The sequence below is a fragment of the Oreochromis niloticus genome, linkage group LG6 (genome assembly GCF_001858045.2).
Source record: "Oreochromis niloticus isolate F11D_XX linkage group LG6, O_niloticus_UMD_NMBU, whole genome shotgun sequence".
Classification (NCBI taxonomy): Eukaryota; Metazoa; Chordata; class Actinopteri; order Cichliformes; family Cichlidae; genus Oreochromis; species Oreochromis niloticus.
Genome location: NC_031971.2, coordinates 36,322,754 through 36,347,001, shown reverse-complemented (window position 1 = coordinate 36,347,001; position 24,248 = coordinate 36,322,754). Strand labels below are relative to the sequence as shown.

At 39.5% G+C, this 24,248-nt stretch overlaps 2 protein-coding genes across 3 annotated transcripts in view; one reads left to right on the top strand and one right to left on the bottom strand.

Moving 5' to 3' along the window:
• Positions 1-24,248, bottom strand: part of cryba1l2 (crystallin, beta A1, like 2) — a 56,515-nt gene that overhangs the window by 12,442 nt on the left and 19,825 nt on the right. The window lies entirely within an intron of this gene.
• On the top strand, positions 768-5,972 carry LOC100705765 (beta-crystallin B1). 2 transcript variants are annotated; one of them, XM_025908033.1, is made up of 7 exons: positions 768-840; positions 1,670-1,759; positions 2,537-2,637; positions 3,012-3,130; positions 3,615-3,747; positions 3,856-3,998; positions 5,204-5,972. In XM_025908033.1, the coding sequence occupies exons 1-7, from the start codon at positions 783-785 to the stop codon at positions 5,373-5,375; spliced, it is 816 nt and encodes a 271-aa protein (XP_025763818.1). In that variant the 5' UTR covers positions 768-782; the 3' UTR covers positions 5,376-5,972. The 2 variants fall into 2 exon arrangements, with proteins under 2 accessions (XP_025763818.1, XP_003448037.2); XM_003447989.5 differs by lacking the exon at positions 768-840 and having other exon boundaries at positions 1,573-1,759.

Genomic DNA, 24,248 nt, shown 5'->3' with positions numbered 1-24,248 from the left:
AATTGAATCTGCATCTTTAGCTTAAGGAGCAGACACATAACAGGTGGTTAAATTAAATGTGTTTCCAGCTGTGATCGGGAGAAAGGCGAGGTAAAGACAGGTCACCAGTCCATCACAGGAGCAACTCAGAGACACAGATAACACTCACATTCACACCTATAGTGAAATATAATCGCCAGTTAATGTGACATGCATGTCTTTAGACTCTAGGAGGAACCTGTAGCACCAAGAGAGAACCCAAAGTGCAGCGAGAACATGCAAACTTCACACAGAAAGACTCCGGCTGGTTCAGGCGACATTGCTAACCACTGCAGCATCCATTAATTTACTTTCACTTTTGCTTATAGAAATTGTTTTCTGTCCATCTGTCTCTAACATGTCTTTGGAGTGTGGGAAGACACCTACATGCAATGCCCCAATCAGTTTAAACCCAGAACCAGCTAACAGCCAAGAGGTAATAGTGCTGGCCCCTCCACGGCTCTGCTAAATCCATTTTCATGTGTATTATTGTGCCGTTTCCTGCTTCCCTTGTTTTTCTTCTTCAAGAGACTCTCTGCAGTCCTCAGCCACTTCACTGGGTCTGATTCACTCCTGCATCACTTCCTCCACTGACCTTTCAATGATGCTTAATTGAGCGTAATGATTTGAGCAAATTCAAGTTTCAAAATTAATAAGTCTGACCATTGAATTGAAGACATGAATGGCTTTACCTGAATGCTCACAATCTCATGTGGCACTCAGCTGCACCTCCTATTTCCCTCCTGTCGTCATCTGAAGCCTTAATGAAGCACAACACGCGACCTCGCCAGCTACAACTACGACTGTTTTGCTTGTTCTCTTGTGAGTGCTTTGAAATAAACATCTCAAACACTTTTTACATTTTCCAGCTAACACTCACTGTAACATTTTACTGACCCATACAGGGAAAAAAAGGCAAAGCTTTGATAGAAAAGCCTTCTCCTACTGAGATGAACAGAGACAGAATCAGATTATTGTCCATGCAAACCTTGAACCTCTTTGCTCACCCTGAGGTGCAGGCACTGGACCGTTATTGCTTCTCACAGCTTATTGTTTTTCCTGTTATTGTTTTTCCCAGCGCCTCTTTTTTTTATAGCACTGAAGGGAACAGGAGGGAATGATTTTGCAATAGGCTCATTAATGTGAACCTGGTCAGCTCGGCTGTCATTAGACTGAAACTGTAAAGGGCGTAGAATAGTGCATTATCTCACGTTACTCCAGCCGGACTGTCATTTCTTTCACTCGGTGCACGAGTTCATACCATGAGCAAGCTTTTATAAGGTTCCTTTGTCTTTTGTTAACCTATCAAAATGTAGCAGATCACTGACGTCAAGAAAAAAATTGAACAGAAAAATGTATTTGATTTCATTTGAAATTCAAAATTCTCAACATTTGCCTGTTTTAACATTTGGCTAAAACAAAAGTTAATCCTGATTATAACTCCAGATGCGGTTAAGTCATCTGAGGTCGAACATATGTTGATATATCTGAGTTTGTCATATTTTCTTCCTCATATTCTTTCAACCATATGCTCTGTCTCTCTTTCTGCCCGTCTCTCTCTCTTTGATGATGGGGGTATTTCTATTCTGTGGGGGCTGTGAGCTCAGCGAGTTTGTTTCTGTGTCTATAATCCCCTCTCTCTGGGCGCCAGCGTATAAAAGCGACGAGGGGCCCCGCGCACTCTCACACAGACCACCAGTCTCAGGCCTGAGTCTACTCCTTTACGCACACACAGCCACAGGTAAGACAGTGGACAAACATACTGAACAGAACAGAAAGATAAAAACTTTTCGCTAACCCAGGGGACAATCTAGGAAGTTAATTATAACTGAAGTCAACTGTTGGTGGTAAAATGCGATTTTTCTTTTGTACGCAGCTAGCAGCTGAGAGTAAATGCACTTGGGCATATTCAGAAAAAAGCATCAGAGTTTAGAAACTAATGTTTACATTTGAAACTTCTGACTAGGATCTGGGAATCAAGCTGGTTTCACAAATGCACCATTGAAAGTGCACCATTTCAGACTCAGAGCTAAGAAAAGCTTCATGCTACTAAAATCTGCTTTTGATGAGTGTTTTTTTTAGCTTTTGTTGTGAAGTAGGTGTTGTGTTGTGTAGAGGTTTTTGGGACATTTTCTGATTGGTTCTTTTAATGCCGATTACTTCAACACACATGTGGCAGCTTTGTAAATACAGCATGCTTAGAAACTGTACAGAAATGACTTAGGATGTATGAATCTTTGAACCTTCTGAGCAAAACAGAAATTTTTCTAACAGGAAGGTAAAAATAGTAAAAATAACGAATGTATAAAGAAAAGAGTCTGTAAAGAATGACCCTCATTTTTGCTATTTTTGGTCATTCCTAATTCAACTTCAACAGGATCAGAAGAACATATCAAAGCTAAAGGCCTTGTTCCCTGAATAACAAATCATTAGACCCCATTCTCAAGAAAATAATTTTTGTACAACCTCTTAGTGTGACAGTCAAACTAGAGCTATAACAGCTTCTTTTTTATCCCAGTCGTCATGTCTGCTGGAGGAGAGAAATCCAAGTCTGCTTCCCAGACTGATGGGAAAGCAGCTCAGACCAAGATGTCTGAGATGGGCTTAACATCTTACAAGGTACAGTACACACACACACACACACACACATATAAAACAGATGATTAAACATCACAAATACAGCATACAGTATTTTTCACACAGTGGGAAGCAGCTGGCCTCACACCACTGTAACAGTTTACCTTGTGAGCTGACGTCTGTTAGCGCGACCTGCTGGTTCTTATAGCTCTTTGAGGGGGTGGCTGACAACTATAACTGACAGAAAAAACCCCCAGTGTGTTAAATCACTGTGGAGGTAGCTGTCATAACAACATTGGCACTTCATCTTCATCTCCCCGTGTCACACTTCCTGCTTCATATATCTCCCCTTGATTCTGAATCTACCTCAGTGACCTCGGTTCTTATTTTCTTTGCTCCCCACTGCAATCGTTCAGATGTGGGTTTACGACCAGGAGAATTTCCAGGGCCGCTGTATTGAGATCAACGGCGAGTGCATGAATGTGTGTGACTTGGGCATGGACAAGGTGCGCTCCCTGCGTGTCGACTGTGGGCCGTAAGTATTCCGATTGCGTGCTGTGACATGTATACACCCACATGTGCTAGTGTGGTACCCAGCAGCACCCACACTCCTCTGAGAGAAGAGCAGGTGATTTAACAGCTACACTCCACCATTATGCGACATTTCCCCACTTTGCATTTAGGCATTATGCTGATGCTTTTATCCCGAGTGATTTTGCAGCGAGTACAGCAGTGGAGAGAACTTTGGCTGCTAACATAATAAAGCACACAACGCACCACAGTGATGGAAGCATGTCAGTTAATAAAAGAAAATAAAAGCAAGGAGATAAGGAGTAGTGTAACAAGGGACACATTTAAAAATCAAAGCAGCAGAGGCCAAGATGCTATAAGACATTTACAAGCTGCACACTCCTCAAGAGGAGTCAGCTCATTCATTTGAGTGTAATCAGTGAGCTGACTCTTCTTGAGGGACGTTCAATGATCACTCTCCTTCCTCTTGACCTTTTCCCCGTCCTCAGCTTTGTGGGTTTTGAGCAGATGAACTTCTGTGGAGAAATGTTCATCTTGGAGAAGGGCGAGTACCCCCGCTGGGACTCTTGGAGCAACTGCCAGAAGAATGACTACCTGCTGTCCTTCAGGCCTGTCCGCATGGTGAGTCCTATGTTCCAGCCACTCAACTGTGTAAGTTTGCTCTACTTTTATTGCCTTCTTTCCATCCTTATTCTCTTTATCTCCTTCCTCGTGCCCGCCACCTCGCAGGATCCTGAGAAGCACAAGATATGCTTGTATGAGGTCGGAGAGTTCAAGGGCCGCAAGATGGAAATCATGGATGATGACGTTCCCAGCCTGTTTTCCTATGGTTTCACTGACAGGGTGGGCAGCATCATGGTCAGCTGTGGAACGTGAGTAGGTTGTGAAATTACAACATCTTATTGCATTTTGCCAGAGAGTTAAATGAGTAGAATAACACCACTCTGTAGTGTGGTAAATATGAGGCTACAACCAACATCCAGCTAGCTTAACTTTGCATAAAGACTGGAAACAGGGCTTAAGCTAACCTGGATCTTTTTGAAAGTAATAGTCAGCTTAACAGCACATGCAAAGCTCACAAATGAACTTGCTATATGCTATGTGATTCCAACAAAACCATGAAACATTAGTATAAAACAAGAGTTTGTGGTTGTGGGCCAGATTTGGGTGCAGCAGCTTCAACAAGTCTTGCTGTCAAAGAGGTAACAAGCTAGCAAAGCACCCCATAAAACTCAGCTTTCATAAAGTTTTTACACTTCCTATTCTTTTAGAATTCAATAAACAATGTATAACATCTTAATTAGTTAACCTTAACAGTCTGGGGGTGTTTGTCGCAAGTGTGAAAGACCAAGGCTTGAACTGTTTCAAGCCCCAAATACGAGTGCTATCAGCCTTGTGAACAAACAGAAATCTAGAAGACCTGCATTTTCTGTAAGGCTGACTGTGAAGCTGTAACTCTGCTACCTTTTCCAGCCTTCTGGTTGATAAATCATGCATTTTTCAGCAGCACTGACTACAAACACCACACTCTGCTTTTGCAACAGCTGCGTCAAAAAAAGTCCAGCTCCTTGTACCATTTCTACATCAGTGACGTCATTCTTAAACTGACAGAAACAGCACTCTGTCTGGGAATGTGCTCAGGAATAGAGGCTTTTTCATCAGCAGCTACATGAGGGTGTCACGAACGTCAGCAGCTCCATGTCTCTGTCTGCGCTCCCAGAGGCGTGGCAGGCAGCGTACACTGTTGTTTTATCGGCTGTGATTACTTTATTTGGACTGCTACCCGCAGTCTCCAAACAGGCAGCTGGAAGGCAGACGACTCTGTGCTTTAACACCTAGAAGCACGATAAACAGATCGATGACTTCATTTGTTCGATGTTTACTCTCCCTCAATTATTAGCATGTGTCCTTCTAGCATCTTTCATCACGTTTCTCACTTGTCTGCTGCTTCTGTTTCACCTCGTGCTTTTTTTTGCTGCCTCACATTTTCTCTGCTGAACAGTTTGCTGTCCAACCTTGTAATCCCTCTCTATTTATTCTCTATCCTTGCCTCTCTTCTCCCTTTTTCTCTCCTCAGTTGGGTGGGTTACCAGTTCCCCGGCTACCGTGGCAGCCAGTTTCTGCTGGAGAAGGGTGATTACAGGCATTTCAATGAGTTTGGTGCCCGCTGCCCCCAGATGCAGTCCATTAGGCGCATTCGTGACATGCAGTGGCACCCACACGGCTGCTACACCATGTCCTCCAAGTGAAACCCAGCGAGGGCGAGGAAGAGAGGGACCGGAGGAGAGGCGGAGGCCGAGGGCGGGCACAGAGATGGAGGTGGAGGAGGAAGAGCAAAGAAGGAGAGGAGGAGGGAGAGGGTGTAATAATGTTTCCTCTGTCCTAAATTCTCTTGACGGTTTGAGTGCAGGACGGGGGGAGTACATTAGGTTGTTATTTATAGTTGTAATTTAGCGGCCAATGAAAAGTTATTCAAAGTTTAGGAGGAGATAATTACGCTAACCACAGAGACTACTTCTGATAAAAAATGCTCTCTCCATTTTTGTTCTTCCTCTTTCGCTGTCTCCGTTTGTCAGCCTCTGGCTCCCCACTCTCCTCTCTCTCCTCCCCTCCCTCCCTCTCTCCCCTCACATATATTATTCCACATCTCACCAATGTCAGCGCTCGCTCGACCCGTCAGAGCCTGACCGAAGGGGTACCAGCGTGGATTTGTGTTTGTTTGTGTGAAGAGGGCACTGAGACAGAAGAAAACAACCACAGAGACAAATGGCGGTGACTGCTCTTTGCTCAGATCCTGCTACCACACTAGCCTTAAACCCCAATAAATCATCTCACTACCTGCTTTACTTGGAATGACATTTTATTCAACAGACTTTTATATATATTTAACAAATGCACAGAAAAACTGAACCCATGAAACTGAACCCAGCATGAGACCCTGTTATATTTAGTAAAAACAGATCCTCAAATTAAAGCTGCTACAATCAATATTTTTTCCCCGTCTACAGTGGGAGCAACACCCCACAACAGAATCAGCTGAGTCAGTCGTTGTCTACAACTCTGTGGAGCCTTAAAGCACTCTCATGGCTATCATAGAACTATTTATCATAGCTGATGAACACTGTGCTGGATTCAATGGCTAAAGAGCCACAAAAGAACAACAGGGAAACTCAATAAATATCAGCTAACTTCTAATACATTAGAGTGTTTCCAAAATAAGTCCTGTGCATTTGCATTTGCCACTCACTGTATAACAAGGGAACTCAGCGTGTAATAAGCACACCAAGTTAATTTTATCTGCTTTAAACACAGCTTTACTGTTGCTATTGTAAATGCTCTTAGCCCCGAGTGGCCCAAGGGATGTACGCATAAAGCTGGTTTTCAGGAATAATTAGTCCAGAGAATCTAACTAATTTTAGTCCATGAGCCTAATGGTATTATTATACAGCTTATTATGAAAATGTTCACATTTAATTGACTGCACATTTAAATATACTGCCTGAGATTTCTTCAGAACAATCTGACTGATCTTAAAGTGGATCCATCATGTGCATCAATATGTTTTTACTCTTGGACTCTGCTGGAGTAGCTCTGTATCACTCACAGTTCAAAATAATCACTATTCTGTTCACATGGTGCAGCCTCTCAGTTCTTCTGTGCCTGAAAGCAGCTCATCTATTCCTTTAAGCAAAGTTGGTTCTGACTGGTTGTCCTTTGTAAACAAAAAGTTTGAAGAACAAGTTGGTGGGAGTTCTGTGATCAAAGTCAGAGATGTGAACCCCGGGAAATTATTGTTTTAAGGAAATTTGCTCCATCGTATAAGGAAAGAAGAGGAAAAACAGTCCACCATGATTTCCAGCACACTAAGTCTAAATAGATTGTCATTCTCTTTCTTCACTTTCTACACATCATCCAGCGAGGCCAGATGGACTCTTGAGTGATTCAGTTCTTCCATGTATGTTTGACATAACTCCTGGTCCAGCACACCTAAAACTTTGAATAACCTTTACAGAGATTGTTGGAATCAGATGTACAGAGATTTTAGCTTCATGACCACTTTGTTCCAGAAACCTTTGTGATGCAATATGAAATGTGGGCAATTGATGGAGTTTAATTTGTTGTCGTTTGAAACCCGAGGTATATTTTTGTCACACGGCTAAAGGAAAAAGAGTCAAGTACGGACTCGGGAGGGAGGCAGGATTTAATAAAAATCAAGCTATTTCATTAGACTGCTTTATATACTCACACACTGAGGGCTAATGGGGATTAGACAGCTGGGAGGAAATGAGACTCAGGTGTACACAATCCACATAACTAGATGTAAGACAACTTACTAAAATAAAAGAAGTAGGAAAATTAATTAAAATGGGATTCTCAGACATGAAAATAAACTTAACACAAAGACACAACAGAGATGGAAGACAGAAGGCAAAACAGGACAAAGGAACTAGCAAACTTTAACAAACACCATAACCTAAAATAGGAACTTAAGAAACAAAATATATACAAAGAAGAAATACTAAGAATCAAAGAAAAAAATAATTGACTATGAACAGAATTTAAGCATTCCAACAACTCAAAACCTTGCGATCTATGACATGGGATGATGATTTTCTAGGTGACCATTTCAGCAAATGTTTGACAAACTTCAAAAAATGGTGGTGGATGCATTTGTACATCACATACAACCTGATCTCAGGATCTCCAAAAGTGTTTGATCATGCAGCTGAGAGGGAAAATAACAAAACAGAAAAATAAACTTTAGATCTGAGTTGGCACGAGAGGGTTAATAACGTATCAATATTAAAGAATCCCTTCATATTTTAAGAGCTAAAAAACTTGGTTGCAGATCAGAAACATGGTTCTGTGCTTCTTTTTGATTTTTAACTTTCACCGAGCAGAGTGGTGCATCTGCACAGTTTGACAGATGAAAGCTGTTTTCAGATTAATTTGCTGGAAGTAGAAAGTTTTTCGGAGCTCCCCAATAATAAGACAAGCATATGCGAGCAGGAGTCATTCAAGGGGACTGGAAGTCGATCCTGCCCCAGTTACCAACTTTCTGCAGTGTAATGTGGATAGTTGAACCTGTGCTGCTCTCTCCATGACGTAAGAAACATTCGCAAATATATTTAAACTAGATACATTTGCGTATTCATAACATCATTGAGAGAGGACAGAACATTAAAAAATCCTCCTCTAATTTATTTAAAACAATGTTCATTTGTATATTTTTGAATATTGTGTAAATTGCACACTGTAAAGTTCAACAGCACACTTGTGTGACTTGCAAACTAGAATGTTGAACATATTTAGTATCTTGGACTTAATTGTTAAAAGCTATTTGTTAAAATTCCCCACAGACTCCCCATTTTAAAATCCTGAACTTTGCAGCATTAAAACCTAATTTACCCCTTCATAAAAACTGTACCCAGAGCGCTTTATCTGGTGAAGTGGGAAGTTCCAAGATGCTTTAGAAAAACAGGTGACATCACAGCACATGACACTTAAATGATACACTGCCAGCACCCGACCACTGCAAACCACAGGTGGCAAACGAATGCCCTGTGTGCATCCACCCATGGATCAGAGCTATTTTGGCATCACGGGGGAGACGTTCACAAAATTGGGCGAGGCTTTAATGCTGTGGCTGATGACTCTGCTATTAAACACCACACTACAGAGTCTGAAGAGTCTGCCTTTCTCAGAAAATCAACTTTTCTTGATTCCATAAACTCCAAGTAACTCGAAGAATAGAGCATCTCAATAAATCTGTTACTTTAGAGAACATCTTGAGGCAATTTACAGTTTCTATCCCCAGTCCACCCACTGTGTATTCACCCGGCATAATGCCTGCTCCAAAGATGCAGATTTAATTTGTACTGATGGAAAGCAATTTGGACCAATTTGTTATTCTATAAAAGAAAATCAAAATCTGTGCCACCGCAGCACTCTGTCTACAGCAGCACTTTAGGTCTTGAAGCCTTCTGTAATGAGTGATTTCATATATTATTTATCTTTCTCACCAAAGAGATTATTAATGGCCAGCTGTGCCAACGTCAGCACCAAAGACAGATATGACTGGATTTTAGTATTCGCACATCCTTTTCCATATGTGATAAATTATGCAATGCTTTCTTCTTCCCCTCAAGCTTATGAAATATTCATGAATACCAAACGCCATCATTCATGATGTAATCTGCACACGATATCGATGCTTTGCGGTTTATCAAGGGAATCATCAATGACATCAATTTTATGAAAGAGGGCTTTTGTATTGCTGAGTATTTGAAATCATGAAAATATAAGAAGGCAGCTTTCAGTAAACAGGATTAGACTATTATTCAATCACTATTAACCCAGAAATGATAGATATGGTACAGAAATATCTCCATCCATTAGTTTTCACCACATCCAGCCCATTGATCATTGTTCTGCTTTCTATTAATAGACACCAAAACTTGATTATTGACACTAATGACATAATCTAAAAGGACAATAGCTAATATAGCACAATGGCATTTTGATGTCACAGTTCCAGGAAGTAATTTGAAGCTTATTTATAGTATTGGGGTTCTTTTTCTCTCCTTCAGCACTACCTCGTTGAAAAGAGAGACAGTTTCCATTCACCTTTCTTTGCAGTCAAAATAATGCTGTCTAGTTGTATGATCATAAAACATGCAAGAAGTCCTTAAAGTTCAAACACCTGCACATTCTGATGAAATCCAGCATGATGCACCTGCAATCCTACTCTTTGAGGCCTTCAGTTTTCACTTATGGTTGATTAAGTGTCAGACAATTGTCTGGCTGAGACGTCGTGTCTTGTATGTTTGATTTGTCTATTATTAAACATATACAGGGATTTTTTGTTGTGCAAATGCTTATGCGTCTGCTTTCTTTTAAACTGCAAGTATGAATTTTAGGTTTAGCGCCCAAGTCAGGTTCAGTGTTTCATCCCCAGGTGACTATATCAGTTTTTGTGCAGGGCTGCATATGCTTTGCAGCCTTGCACAATGAGTCAGTGTTTGCTGTTTCAAATCATTCATAACATGGCTTTCATTTCAAAAGTGAGGGCTGAACCAACAATGATAGGATGCAGTCAAAGAGTGGACAGGAATGCCCTCTTTAGCAGGCCCACGAAATCACTGTTGAAATATGTCTGAGTTAAGCCAACTGGCAACCTCTGGGATCCTGCGAGGTCGCAGAAGTGCCAAAAGCTGGAGTTCCTCTAAAGACCACTTGAAAAGTGAATCAGTCCCCATAGATTATTATGTTAAACAGGATTAAAAGCAGGTTTACACACATTGTTTCTTCCTTGTAACAGCTGGCAGGTGATTACATTTGTTCTCATGTATGTGGATGGCAGTAAAGCTCAAAGTGTGGGACAGGGCTGCTTTGAATTTTGGTGCCTCCCAATTATCAGCCTGGCCATGAAGACTGGATGACAAGGCAGATGTGCGAGACAAAGGTTTCAGTAGGCTTATCTTTGAGACACACAGTACAAACTAATCTGACCAAAGTTTAACTAATTTGTATTCTAAATTTTGATCATTTGATCAAAGTTTGATCGTTGTCAGACTTGTCTTGTGTTCTGTCATTGAAAAGTTTTTAAAGTTGATTTTTTGCATCTCTGAATTCCTGCAGTTACCAAACTTCCTTTGCCGTGCTGGACAGAAGTTGTGTAAAAGATAAAAAAATAAATAAATATTGTGATTGTTTACTTCTATTGCAGATCGTTACATCTTCCACTGATTTGTAAGACTACATGTTCTTAATTTTCTGCTTTCTGCTCTCTTTATCTCTTTGATCCTGCAGGAAAGCAGTTGCATATAATGAAGTTGTGATGTATTCAGGATAAAGGTGTATGACTACTGTTTTATGGCTCCTTGCATTTGGTAATAGAACCAGAATAACATTTTCAGTGTTTTGCAGTAAAAATGCAGTTGAAGCCATTTTTTGTCTGCTGTGGATTACTGTGATGTGATTTATAGCTATGCTACTGCCTCCTGTTCAAGCCCTTGGATGCTGTTTATCATTCTGCCCTTTACATTTATTACTGCTGTTGTTTATAGTACTCATCATTGTATGTCATATGGAAAAGTTGGGTGGTCTTTGCCGTCTGAAGGACGTCAGAGGGATATGTTTCTGTTCATCTTCAAAGGTATCGTGGCAAAGCTGCCTTTTTACATCACCTCTGTGCTAGGCTGGTGCTCCAGGCCATATCAGACTCAATGTACTGACTGGCAATCACTGCAAGTGTGGACTTGGAAAAACTGCTTCCAGTTTTTATGCTTCATCTATTAGAACCTCTTTTAAAAGCACCCTAATTTATGTTTGTCATTACAAACCATTTAGCTTATTTCGTCACACTTTCAGCTTTATCAATCTTGTATTTTTAATAATTTTATTCTTTTTTTCATATTTGCATTTTTTTTACGTTGGCCATGACATTTTTTTTGTTATTGACTAATCACTTTAGGTGATCATTTTTGCTGAAATTATCTGGAGAACTGATTAAAATATCATATACATAAACAGTGTGTTTATTGGAGAGGGATTTAGAGTAACTCTGAATGAAGTATTAAGACACGTTCAGTCCCTGAACTTAAATTAAAATCACTGAGGTTAAATTTAAAGGGTTGTGGGTTGCAGACGCTCGTTAATAATTCACACATTTTTGCATTTCAAATGTCATCACTGACTGATTCTGGGTCAGAGCTGGAAGAATTTACCCGTTTCTGAGTTTTTCATCCTAGTTGCAACAACAAAGCCTTCTGAAGTGAGAGCTGCTGTTATTCATTCTTGCTAGATTCAAAACATAAAGAGATGAAACAAGGTCACAATATCAAAGACAGTAAAACTAAAACTAACGACACAGGAAGTAATTTTCTGAAAGATGACTGAGATTGTTTATATTTTAAAGAATGAGTCCTTAAATGCTCTCTATATTTCAGAAATATTTCAGTATTAGTAATGAATTTACTAGAAGAATATCTGCAATATTTGCAATAATTAAAATGTGAAACAGCTGCAACTGCTAACTAAAAAAACAACTGTTAGTGGATAGACTCATACCCTCAAGAATGGGACACGGGTAATGGCCTTAATTGAATAAATTAATTTGTAAAACCAGAGTTTTTAATGTTCTGGATTTTTTTTCAGGGATTTGACACACAGCTACACATCAGTTCTTAATTAAAATGTTTTCTAAAACACTAAAAGTCTCATCTTAGCAAAGACACTAATAACAACATCATGTTTTTTCTTCTTCTAAATAACACTCAAAGTTTTTCACTTTTCATACATAGGCCCACCAAGGTTGTCATGTTTTCCATTTCTTTTTCTTGGAGTGGCTCTCAATACATATTTTAACATCATTTTCAATGTGCAAGGATTTCTGTGAGAGAGATCAAAGTAACGCTGCAGCACTTCGGCCTCCTGGAATCTGCCTTAAAACATAATCTTTCAAAATGGGAAATTTTAAGTCTGTACAAGAACATGCTCTAGTGTGCCAGTTTATATGAAGTACATTTAAATATGCAATACTTAACACCTTAATCAAGGACAACTAACTTTTAAACTAACTTTAGAATTAAAATATACAAAAACAATAAGTTCATATAAAGCTTCAAAGAAATGTATCCTTGCCAGAGATGGGCAGTAACTAATCCGATTACTTTTTTCAAGTAACGAGTAAAGTAAGGAAATACTATTGCAAAAACGGTAATTAGATTACTGTTACTTTCCCATAAGCACGCTGCATTAGTGCGTTACTAAAACCGTGATTTTTTTGCGAGAGTGTCTCATGACAGTGACGTAAGCGAGTGCGACGTTCGTGGCAACAGCTGTGTGCAGATCAACAATGGATAATATATCGAGTGCAGAGAGAGTATGAGCATGCAGCGTTCAAAGCGTGGAAGTACTGACCTTATTTTGAGTTTGATTCCGTAAAAAGTGACAAAAACATTAGCGTCCGCTGTTCACTGCGTGGGAAGAAAACTTCTTTTTACAGCGAAAAAAACCCCTAAACTTCCGAGCAAGCACCGAGTGCGCTACCACAGAATGAGAAATTCACAGAGAAACTCGCCGATTCTTCCACTGACCGCTGTGGCACCTGCACCAGGCAAACATCCGCCTGCTATACAGGTGAAAATAGAGCAACAGGACCGCTGAGTCTTTGATTTTATTTATTTTCTGCTGTGTTTCACTTGCATTTATTTGAAAGACTGAGTGTAAACACAAAAAAATATTTTATTTTATGTGCTGGAATGTGCAGAAAATAGGTTTAAATGTTAAACAAATTTCTTCCAGTCAGAGAATTTTGCATATAATTTAATTTTTGCTTGATGCATAAAGTTAAAAGATTAAACTAATAAAACCAAGTTTTAAAAAGAGACTTTTCCATTTGATTACATTTTGTATGATGAATTATGCAGAAAAAGTAGAATTGGGCTGAAAGATCTATCGCTTTATCACCTATTCAGGTTGTAAATCGTGTTTTTAAAAAGTAACTAAGTAACTAAGTAACTAGGTAATTAATTACTTTTGAAAATAAGTAATCAGTAAAGTAACGGGATTACTTTTTGGGGGGAAGTAATCAGTAATTAGTTACTGATTATTTTTTTCAAGTAACTTGACCAACACTGACCCTTGCTATCCAGAATTAATGCTTTTGAGATCGTTTTTATCTTATACCCTCTTCTTATCCTTAATACAAAGGCACAAAGCTTATATAATAATTTTTTAAAACACAGCCAAAACATTAAGTGTGTAATTAAGTGCAATAAGTGGATAATCTGGACTGTACAGGAACTATGGGTGAAGAAATTCATAGCCCAAATCTTTCTTTTTAGAAAGATGGACTGAATTTTATGTGTCAATATTATCAAACATATTTAAAAAAAAAAAAAAGTTTTCTAACTTTTATAAACCAGATTTTATGGCAGCTATAATATTCTTCTTTCATAATCTGATATGTGTAAGGTTCTTATATGTATCAGATATGATATTTCAGTATATTAACTTAAAAACCTACCAATGGGCTAAAATGATCCATGTGTACTCATTACACATCTATAACTCTTTATATCAGTTTAAACCTAACTTAATATTAGTTTATATACACAAAACTGCAATTAGACATGATGTTAAGACGTCATTGTGTTGCCTAGCAAACACCTGATAACATACTAATTGTAAACAATGCCATAACATGTGCATGCTCTAGAGAAATAAAGACCACAAATCAAAATACAAAGAAAAATATTCCAACAGAAAAGGAAAATTGCTCCAGGAAAGTTCCCAGTTTTTACTCCCTGGGAAATAACATGACTTAACAAGTTTAATCTACAGGGTGGGCCATTTATATGGATACACCGTAATAAAATGGGAATGGTTGGTGATATTAAAGTCCTGTTTGTGGCACATTAGTATATGTGAGGGGGCAAACTCCTCAAGATGGGTGGTGACCATGGTGGCCATTTAGAAGTCGGCCATCTTGGATACAACTTTTGTTTTTTCAATAGGAAGAGGGCCATGTGACACATCAAACTTATTGGTAATGTCACAAGAAAAACAATGCTGTGCTTGGTTTCAACGTAACTTTATTCTTTCATGAGTTATTTACAAGTTTCTCTTTGTTCACAGCCATTGACATGTCGAAGAGGTTAACACGTGAGGAGCGGATCGAAATTGTGTTGATATCTGGTGAACGCAGTAACCGGGTCATAGCAGCAGATTTCAGTGCAAGACACCCTACGAGACCACCCATCTCCCATGCTACAGTTAGCAAACTGCTTGCTAAGTTTCGTGAAACTGGTTCAGTGTTGGATTTGCCAAAATGTGGATGCAAAAAAAACTGTCACTAATGAAGAAACATCAGTGGCTGTCCTAGCTTCAATCAGCAAGAGCCCACAGCGTAGCACTCGCCGCATGTCACTGGAGAGTGGCATTAGTCGAACATCCCTTCGGCGGATATTAGCTACTCACAAATGGCACCCTTACAAACTCCAGCTACTGCAGCATCTCAACGAGGATGACCCAGATCGGCGCACAGAATTTGCAGAATGGGCAAAACAAAAATTGGAACAGGACCCTCAGTTCACGCAGAAGATTTTGTTCAGTGATGAGGCAAACTTTTATGTGAATGGTGAAGTTAGCAAACAAAACCACCGCTATTGGTCTGACACTAACCCACATTGGATGGATCCCTCCAAGACTGTTGGAACAACAAAAGTGATGGTTTGGTGTGGTATATGGGGTACAACGATAGTGGGTCCATTCTTCATCAATGGAAACCTCAGGGCCACTGGATATTTGAAATTGCTACATGATGACGTGTTTCCCTCTTTGTGCACTGAAGCTGGCACGTTCCCTGAGTTTTTCCAGCAAGATGGTGCACCACCACATTTTGGGTGCCAGGTCCGAGCATTCCTAGATGAACAGTTTCCTGGAAAGTGGATTGGTCGTCGTGGGCCAGTTGAATGGCCCCCAAGGTCTCCCGATCTGACCCCTTTAGACTTTTATCTTTGGGGTCATCTGAAGGCAATTGTCTATGGTGTGAAGATACGAGATGTGCAGCACCTGAAACTACGGATACTGGATGCCTGTGCTGGCATTTCTCCTGCGGTGTTGCTATCAGTGTGTGAAGAGTGGGAGAAGAGGGTTGCATTGACAATCCAACACAATGGGCAGCACACTGAACACATTTTATAAGTGGTCAGAAACTTGTAAATAACTCATGAAAGAATAAAGTTACGTTGAAACCAAGCACAACATTGTTTTTCTTGTGACATTACCAATAGGTTTGATGTGTCACATGGCCCTCTTCCTATTGAAAAAACAAAAGTTGTATCCAAGATGGCCGACTTCTAAATGGCCACCATGGTCACCACCCATCTTTGAGGAGTTTGCCCCCTCACATATACTAATGTGCCACAAACAGGACTTTAATATCAATTCAATTCAATTCAATTCAATTTTATTTGTACAGCGCCAAATCACAACAAAAGTCGCCTCAAGGCGCTTTATATTGTACAATAGATCGCACAATAATAAATACAGAGAAAACCCCAACAATCATATCATATGACCCCCTATGAGCAAGCACTTTGGCGACAGTGGGAAGGAAAAACTCCCTTTTAACAGGAAGAAACCTCCGGCAGAACCAGGCTCAGGGAGGGGCGGCCATCTGCTGCGACCGGTTGGGGTGAAGAAGGAAAACAGGATGAACCAACCATTCCCATGTTATTACGGTGTATCCATATAAATGGCCCACCCTGTATTATGAAATATTGTAGCTCACCATTGGGTGATTCCAAATAAATAATAGTGCTCTTCTGTCATTCTGCCTCTCAGACTCTCATTCGCACAACCTGCCTTCTCCCCAGCTCTGCCTCACCCTGGTCATTCAAAGCCTCATCCAAGCCTTCATCTTCATCTTCACCACCATTAGCAAGACTCCAAAGGGTCCTGTCCTAATTTCTATAACTGCTGGAACTCCTGCTATGATGGTTCATTAGAGTCTGATCACCAAATAGATGATTGAACATATTCTGTATGACAATAAAAGACGTTCAGTTCTTCCAAATGACCTTTCCTTACGTTAGAGACAGCTGCATTTATGTGAAAATACTACTCACTGAAATGGTCGACTCTGCCAAGCCCTGCCCACCTGGTTGTTGATGCTTTCCTTTTTGCCTTAAATGCCTGATTAAAAAACGAATTGCTTTATTACTCCATTAGTAGCACCTGAAGCTGCTTTACTTTCCCTGAATTTAATATAATGCAGATTAAAAAGCAATTACAAATAAGGACCGCTGGGGCATGAATAACAAAGAGATATCAGGATGTCTTTGCTTATCTGTCTTCACTCATCCCTTAGCCCCACAAATGGATTAAGCGCTCAAGTGAAAGTGGTCATCTATTTGATTAGTCAGTCCATGGTGTTGGCTATAAGCACATTCAGGTTTACCAGTTGATTGCAAGCACTTTTATCTTCTAAACCTTAGTCTTTTAAAACTGTAGACCTTATTACTAACCACACACTAAGGTTTGGGGGATCTTCTAACATGGTTTTCCCCCTGAGAACTAATTCATAAGTAAGCAGTGATTCTGTATATGTCATCTTGAACCTAACATTCTGTGGAGCAGGTTAGGTTGGACATTTACTAATGCTGCAAATGCAGGTTTGCTTGCTAAAAGAAACATTTTGAAAAAGTAATGTTTAGTCATTTTTGGAACTAGTTATTCTAAAATATACATTTAGCATTATTACATTTCTTTATAAAGTTCTCTCCTGAAGCAGCAATCAGGAATTATTATATGTTTTTATATGAATGCATATTGTACAATCAATGGAGAATTCTCAGAATGAATGAATGCAGCACAAAGTGATCACCACACTAACATGTAGGTGGAAAAATCAACAAAAATAGCAAAACCAATGGAAAGAACTCTTCCAGCTGACTGAAAGTGAATATATCTCCACGTAAAGACATCCCATGAGCTCAATAAATAAGTTCTCTTTGAGTCGTTTTGGTTTACAGTTGAGAAACATTGTTTTTCCTGGGAACATGAATGACTTGAGAGAAGTGTGAATCCTCATCTGATGGATGAGTTTTTTCTTGTAATGGCTAAATGGCTTCATAGAGATATTTGAATAAGTGATGATGCATTATTTCAACACTTTCCTCGTATTTTTAACATTCACTCAAACTTCTATGTAAAAAAAAGGGTAATACCCATTTTTACCAGAATGCATTTCCTTGCAGACCCATTCCAGAAATAAACACTCTTGTTTTAGCTCAGCCATCCTCAAGCATTCACAATGGAGGGAAAGGCACACTTCACCTGTCACACTGGCACCCAGTTTAGTTCATTCTATAAATACACTGAGAAAAGACACCTACAAGGTGCTGTGAGCATTCCTCACTATGCAGTTAAATATGGATTGGAGGAGTATTGACGTCAGACTGACACGCACACACTCACATGCACAGACACAGAAGTTAACACACACATATGGGCCTTCATATGTGAGTTAACCAGCGCGCAAGCTGGCCCTCACACACACACAAACATGCACGCACACACTCTAACACACTTTCACACTTTCTCTTCCTCTCTCTCTCTTACACACACACACACACACACACACACACACACACACACACACACGCACACATGAGGCTACTCTTATTTCTAGCCCTGCTTCTGATGTCACTCTGTGAATTGGGACTGTCTCAGCAGCAGAGCATTATGGGAAGGCTTATGAGAGCTTAATGATTCCTTGAGGTACAATGCTGCTAAATAATGGGAAGAGTGAAAGAGAGCAAAGGATTAACATGCACACACAGATACACTCATGTTCAGCAAATCTTTCTCACAATCCGTTTGTAAAGCTTCACTTTCACTCCGTATTGGGATTTAATGTTGACTGCCTGGCTGGCTGCTCGCACAGGTAGTCCTTTACTCACATCACTAAGCATTGGCAAATTCATTACGAGCTAAAGACATGCAGAAGGACTGGTGTGACGGGAGAGGATGCTAGGCATAGGGTGAGATGGAGGCTGATGATCCACTGCTGAAACCCCCTAAAAGGGGAGCAGCCAAAACACGAAGAAGAAAAAGAATTAAGAAGAAGGAATAAATCATTAGATTTCACACTCACACTTTGATAGCCAAGAATGTTCCTCATCACATTTCTTCTATAAGAATAGGGTCACTTAGGTATCGACCTTGAAGTGCATATAATAACATAAGCTATAAAATGAATCTGTGCAACCAAAAGATGACTGTATAAATAAATACACCTACTCTCAAGACCTTATATAAACAAATTCATACCCATGACCTCGGGAGGTGGAACATCTCACCCTATAAGAGTCGTTCCTTTGGTCTCATCGACAATAACTACATGTATAACTTCTCATCTGCTTAAACCTGAATGGGACTGTGGTATGAATAGGATGACTCATGCTAAAAGGAGTGCAAAGAGCTGAGCAATCTACATTGTTCAAACCTCATAGGGCAACAGATCTCAGAATAGCAGAGCTTTCTGGCTGCTTTGGGTAATTTCTTCCGTATAAAATGTTAGCAAATGAATATGCAATGTGCCAGTAACTTTCAAACCTGACACCTGACATGCCACCTTTCCTATTTGCAGTGTTCTGACTTAGCTTTACACCTGAATGTGTTGTCACTCTGCTAACCTTTCCTCATTTGCTTTATTAGACAATTTCACACAATCCAAAAAACTCTGGTGCTGTCTCTGGTTTGGATCCAGCGCAGTGTTTTGCCAAATTTCTCTCCAAAGGGAGGATTGGTGTCCAAGTGCATCTTTAGTTTGCTTGGCACCAGGTTAGCATTCAGCAACTTCTCTCAACAGAGGACACACTCGGGCTGAGAGCTGTTAACCTCCACAGCATTAGTTAGGGCTTTCATGTGTTATGCTTTAATTACTGCCTCAGCCTTGTAACAGTGCAAGCAAACTGGAAGCCTTGTGAAAAATTTCTTAAGGATTTTTTGTTAATGAATAAATATAATAAATACATAATAAATAAAATGTGCAAAGTCCTGATATAGTAAATGCACCATTCATTTGTAATCTTCTCTGTAGTTGTATACTGGAGTAACAATGCATGGTTCTCACAAAAGTCAAAGGCACACCTGGACCTATGAGTTTGGGAACTTGGATCAGGAAATTGGAAAAACAAGTGGTACTAAAAATAAACACCTAGAAGAAATTTTTAATAATTGGTAGTAATAATTAGCTTGATTCGCAACAGTTCAGTAACATGTTTGGGTATAAAAAGAGCATCTCAGAGAGGCAGACTTTCCCAGAAGCAAATATCTGCAATGAACTGCATCTGCAAATATGCTAAACTGCATAAGGCATCTATTACATTATTATAAGAGTCTGAATGATGAACTGGAACTTTCAGCAACTCAAAACATTTGGTGCATCATGAAACAATGAAATATGATATATGACTGGTGAGCATCATATATCAGACACGAATGAGACAACTTTCCTCTCATTCCTGTCTTCCCAGACATTTGCAAATTATTATGATGTATGTACCCAAAATGGTCCATTTTCTTCATTTAAACATTTGACATGTTTTCTGTGTTTTACCGTGAATAAATATGGGTTTATGAGATCTGAAAATCAATGCTTTTTCTTTTAAATTTACATTTTACATAGCTTTTGAACTGGAACTGGGGTCATAATCAGACTTCTGGTTGAGTATCCCTGCAGCAACTGAACCATAACATTAAAATGGGAATGGCACAAACAAACCAGCACTGTTTAGATAGTCTCCAGACTCATACTTGAGAGCATGAATCACATTGGTATTCAATACCTTAACTGGACACTAGGTTAGTAACTCATTTTCCCTGACTGTGCGCAGGATAGGGGTTAAAAGTGATTTAGCACCTCATCTATAGCAGGGTTGTAGTGTGTGTCATGTGGCCCCATCACTCATGAAATCTGGGTTTGGGGCAGAGGGAGGGTTATGTTTGCAGAATGTGTTGATTTTAGGCAGACTGAAAACAGACAGCTTAACATTCCCCTAGTATAACTAGATATCGTTAGCTTCATAGCATAATTGCCTAAGTCACTTTGACCAGACAATGACTTAGGCACTTATGCTATGAAGCTAACGATATGCTTTTCCACTACCAAACGATTATAAATTTATTTTGAAGCACTACTATAAATTAGTTTAGTGCTAGATTGGCAACCACAGACTATAAAAGCAGCGTCTTGAGAAACAGTGTGCGTCAGACCATGCTGAGCACGCTGCTGCAGCTGTACTGCCAGGGGCCCTTCTAAAATAAGCTATAGCATCATGTAAGACAGTTTCTGTAGTTGTCAAATTCCATTTTGTTAATTTTAATTTTTTCCCCTCAGTCATATTCTTGAGATCTTGAGACTTTACTGTTAGCTCGACCAATTAATCCACACTGTAAATTTGGGGAAATAATCCACTACTGTAATATCTAAATCAGAAAAAAGACTGTATTGGTGAACTACTTTAAGGGCTTTTATTCAAGCCTCCATTGGATGGCCAGTCCTCACAAACATGAACAGGTCAACTTTATCTGTGTCTTTTATATCTTTGAACTGACTCTAGTTTTTAAAAATCTGCTGTGTAGGATAGATTAGTTTCTAAAGCCTTTGTTTTATCCAGAAATCAAGGACTTGCTGTTATCATAAGTGCAGGTTAATGTTTTGCTGCCAAAGCTGTTTCCAGTGTGGAAACTTACAAAGTCATGATACACGGGCTGCAACACGTGTCTCACAAGAAATGTGGCTCAAAAAGATGAGCCACATGCAGGCATCCACATGAATGGATGCCTGCATATTGAAATCAATCCTAAATTAGGAGCAACAAAAGCATCCTAAATAACAGCTGAACCAATTATTCATGTTTGTTCTTTATGTTACATATATCAAAATTGAAATCTTCCTCTGAGTACAAGCAACCTTGTCTCACATCATCTAACACAAACGAACACTTTGACCCACTGTTTGTTTGGATCTGATTACCATATGCCCCACAGGGCATAGAGACACCCTCTATGCCCTGTGGGAATCAGATTTAACTGATAAAGCTAGCAAAGCAGAGCAGTGTGTCAAAAACAGCTATCTTAAAAGACAGCTTCCATTGCTGCTTAGCATTAATCTCATTGACAAATGAGACATTTCCTGGAAAAAACTAATTTGGGTGTGACCTGCAAGTGGGGCTTAGACACAAGCCAAGGGTTCAAAATATTCGTCACTGCAGGGACTAGATCAGTATAGTTTTTTTGATAGTCTTCTCTAACAATATAAAAATAGCCCAGACCCAGAAGCGCTACCATATAAGATTAGAAAAGGTGAGATGAGATGTGATCTATCTATCCCGGAGCTGGGAAATTCAAGTGTTACAACAGCCTAGAACAAAGTTACTTAAATAAATTAGAATATACCTTGCTAAAATAAAATATAATACATCCTACCTAGGTTAGCTAGTGATTCTAAATTGTCAATAAGTTGCATCTCTGTATCTTTAGTCTTGTGAGGGATTAACGATTTGTCTGCAGCGTACCTGACGTTTGCACTATAATTCTGATTTGGATACGCTGAAGAAAATGGGTGGATGACAAGCCCAAGTGGCTCAATAAGACAAAAATTACCCAAAAGATAGGAACACAATTAAATAGCGAAACATATTTAAAAAAATCAACTCAAGAAAAATAAGTAGGCAATTTAAACAATAAACATTTCCCATAATTGTCCTTGTGCCAGTGGAACTGAGAAAGTTATGTGTGAAAGTTGTCTCCTGTGCAGTATGTAGTCTGGATCATCTATGACTGATACCATTTCTTCCAGTGACCTTCTCTCCAGGCTTGCTACAGTGGTGTGAGTGATGTCATGCTACATGCTACATTCACACAGCAACAACAACAGTAAAAAGTTTCCTCTTCAAGGACTTCAGACACATTCTACAGCTGGCAATTTAATATCCAGGCCTTCACAATGATACTGCACATATTTCATTCACCAACAGTGTCATTTTACAACAAACTGCAAGACAATTGTCACAATTCACAGGAACACAAGAACTGAGCGGTGGATTAATATGGCTAAATCAATTTTCTGACTCTAGTGTACCTGGTCTCTGAGGTGACAAACAATTGAATTTAACTCAATTTTTCTAGCGTAGAAAGCTGCACCTGCTGAAGTCAAAAGAATGACTTTGTTCACACAAGGTCTCAAGAGTTGGTGAAAGAATAGTTAATATTAGATTTCAACTGTAGTCAAGATCAGACTGAGATTGAAAGAGCAATTGAGTTTCATTTACACAAGCGAGAATGTACAGTAGTTTCTTCACTTTGGAGGCTTATGGGGATGCTACATTAACTTGAGGTAATAAATAAATAAATGCAATAAGAAATGAATAAAAAACATTAGTAAGACATATTAGAGGAAGAAAGAAACCCACAACAGTTTGTTGTGTATAATGTCACTTTTATCTTCCATGAGAACGCTGAACCTCCCAAAAAGTTGATTCTGTTCATCTGGACGTGATGTTTTCAGTGGGAGAAACGTTTCGTCACTTATCCAAGTGACTTCTCAGCTGACTGCAGGTTTTCCCAACCTTATAAACAGTCCATTTGCACAATGACTGAAACTACCACACTGAGTGAACAACAGGCTGTGAGTTCAGTTCCTTGATCGTTAATATGCAAACTGTCATGACAAAATGCTATGTCTAGATGAACAGATTCAACGTTTGGGGATTTACTTTGTTCTAATGTGCAAAATGAAAACAAACATAAAATAAAACAAAAACAAACAAGCACAATGTCCAATAACAATTTCAAAACCAAACGCGACTGCAGAGGCTGATTTTCCTTACTAAACTATGATGAAGCCACAAGCAAAGCTCTAACTGGATAAAAATGATTGCATGCTTCTTAGGGATGCTCTCTGCACACAGTAATAAGTTACAGGAGCAGCAGCGAGTGCTTTTGGATTTGGTCCCAGATTCCACCTCTCAGGCTGCCCTGACCCTCCAATGTGTGAAGAATCCTGAGAGGAATACCTGAAATTAGATAAGTGAAGTCTGACTGACAACCCCCCACCGGCACCCCCACCTGAACCGACACGTCTGATCATCAGCTTACTCTGTATTTTCAGCATCCTGCTTAACTATGTGGTGTGTTTTATATCCACTTAATATATATTTATCTTTTATATTTTGTATTTATAATTTTATGCATTTGTTTATGTTTTATTTGTATATTCTGAACACAGGGCAGTGATTAGCACTGTTGGCTCAAAGCAGGAAGAGCGTAGCTTCAGAAATAGCGGCCTGCTGGGGCGATTTTGTGTGGAGTTCACATGTTCTCCCCTGGCTTGTGTTTGAACGTGACTGTGAATGGCTGCCTGCCTCTTTGTGTTAGCCTTGCAGTTGACTGGCAGCCTGTCCAGAGCGTACCCCGCCACTGGCCCTGTGATGGCTTGGATTGGCTCCAGGTCCTTTGTGACCCTAAACTAAACAAGGAGAAAAAAGTAGATGGAGTTTTTTATTCTCCAATTTATTCAAGCAAATTTCTGTCTCATTTGATCC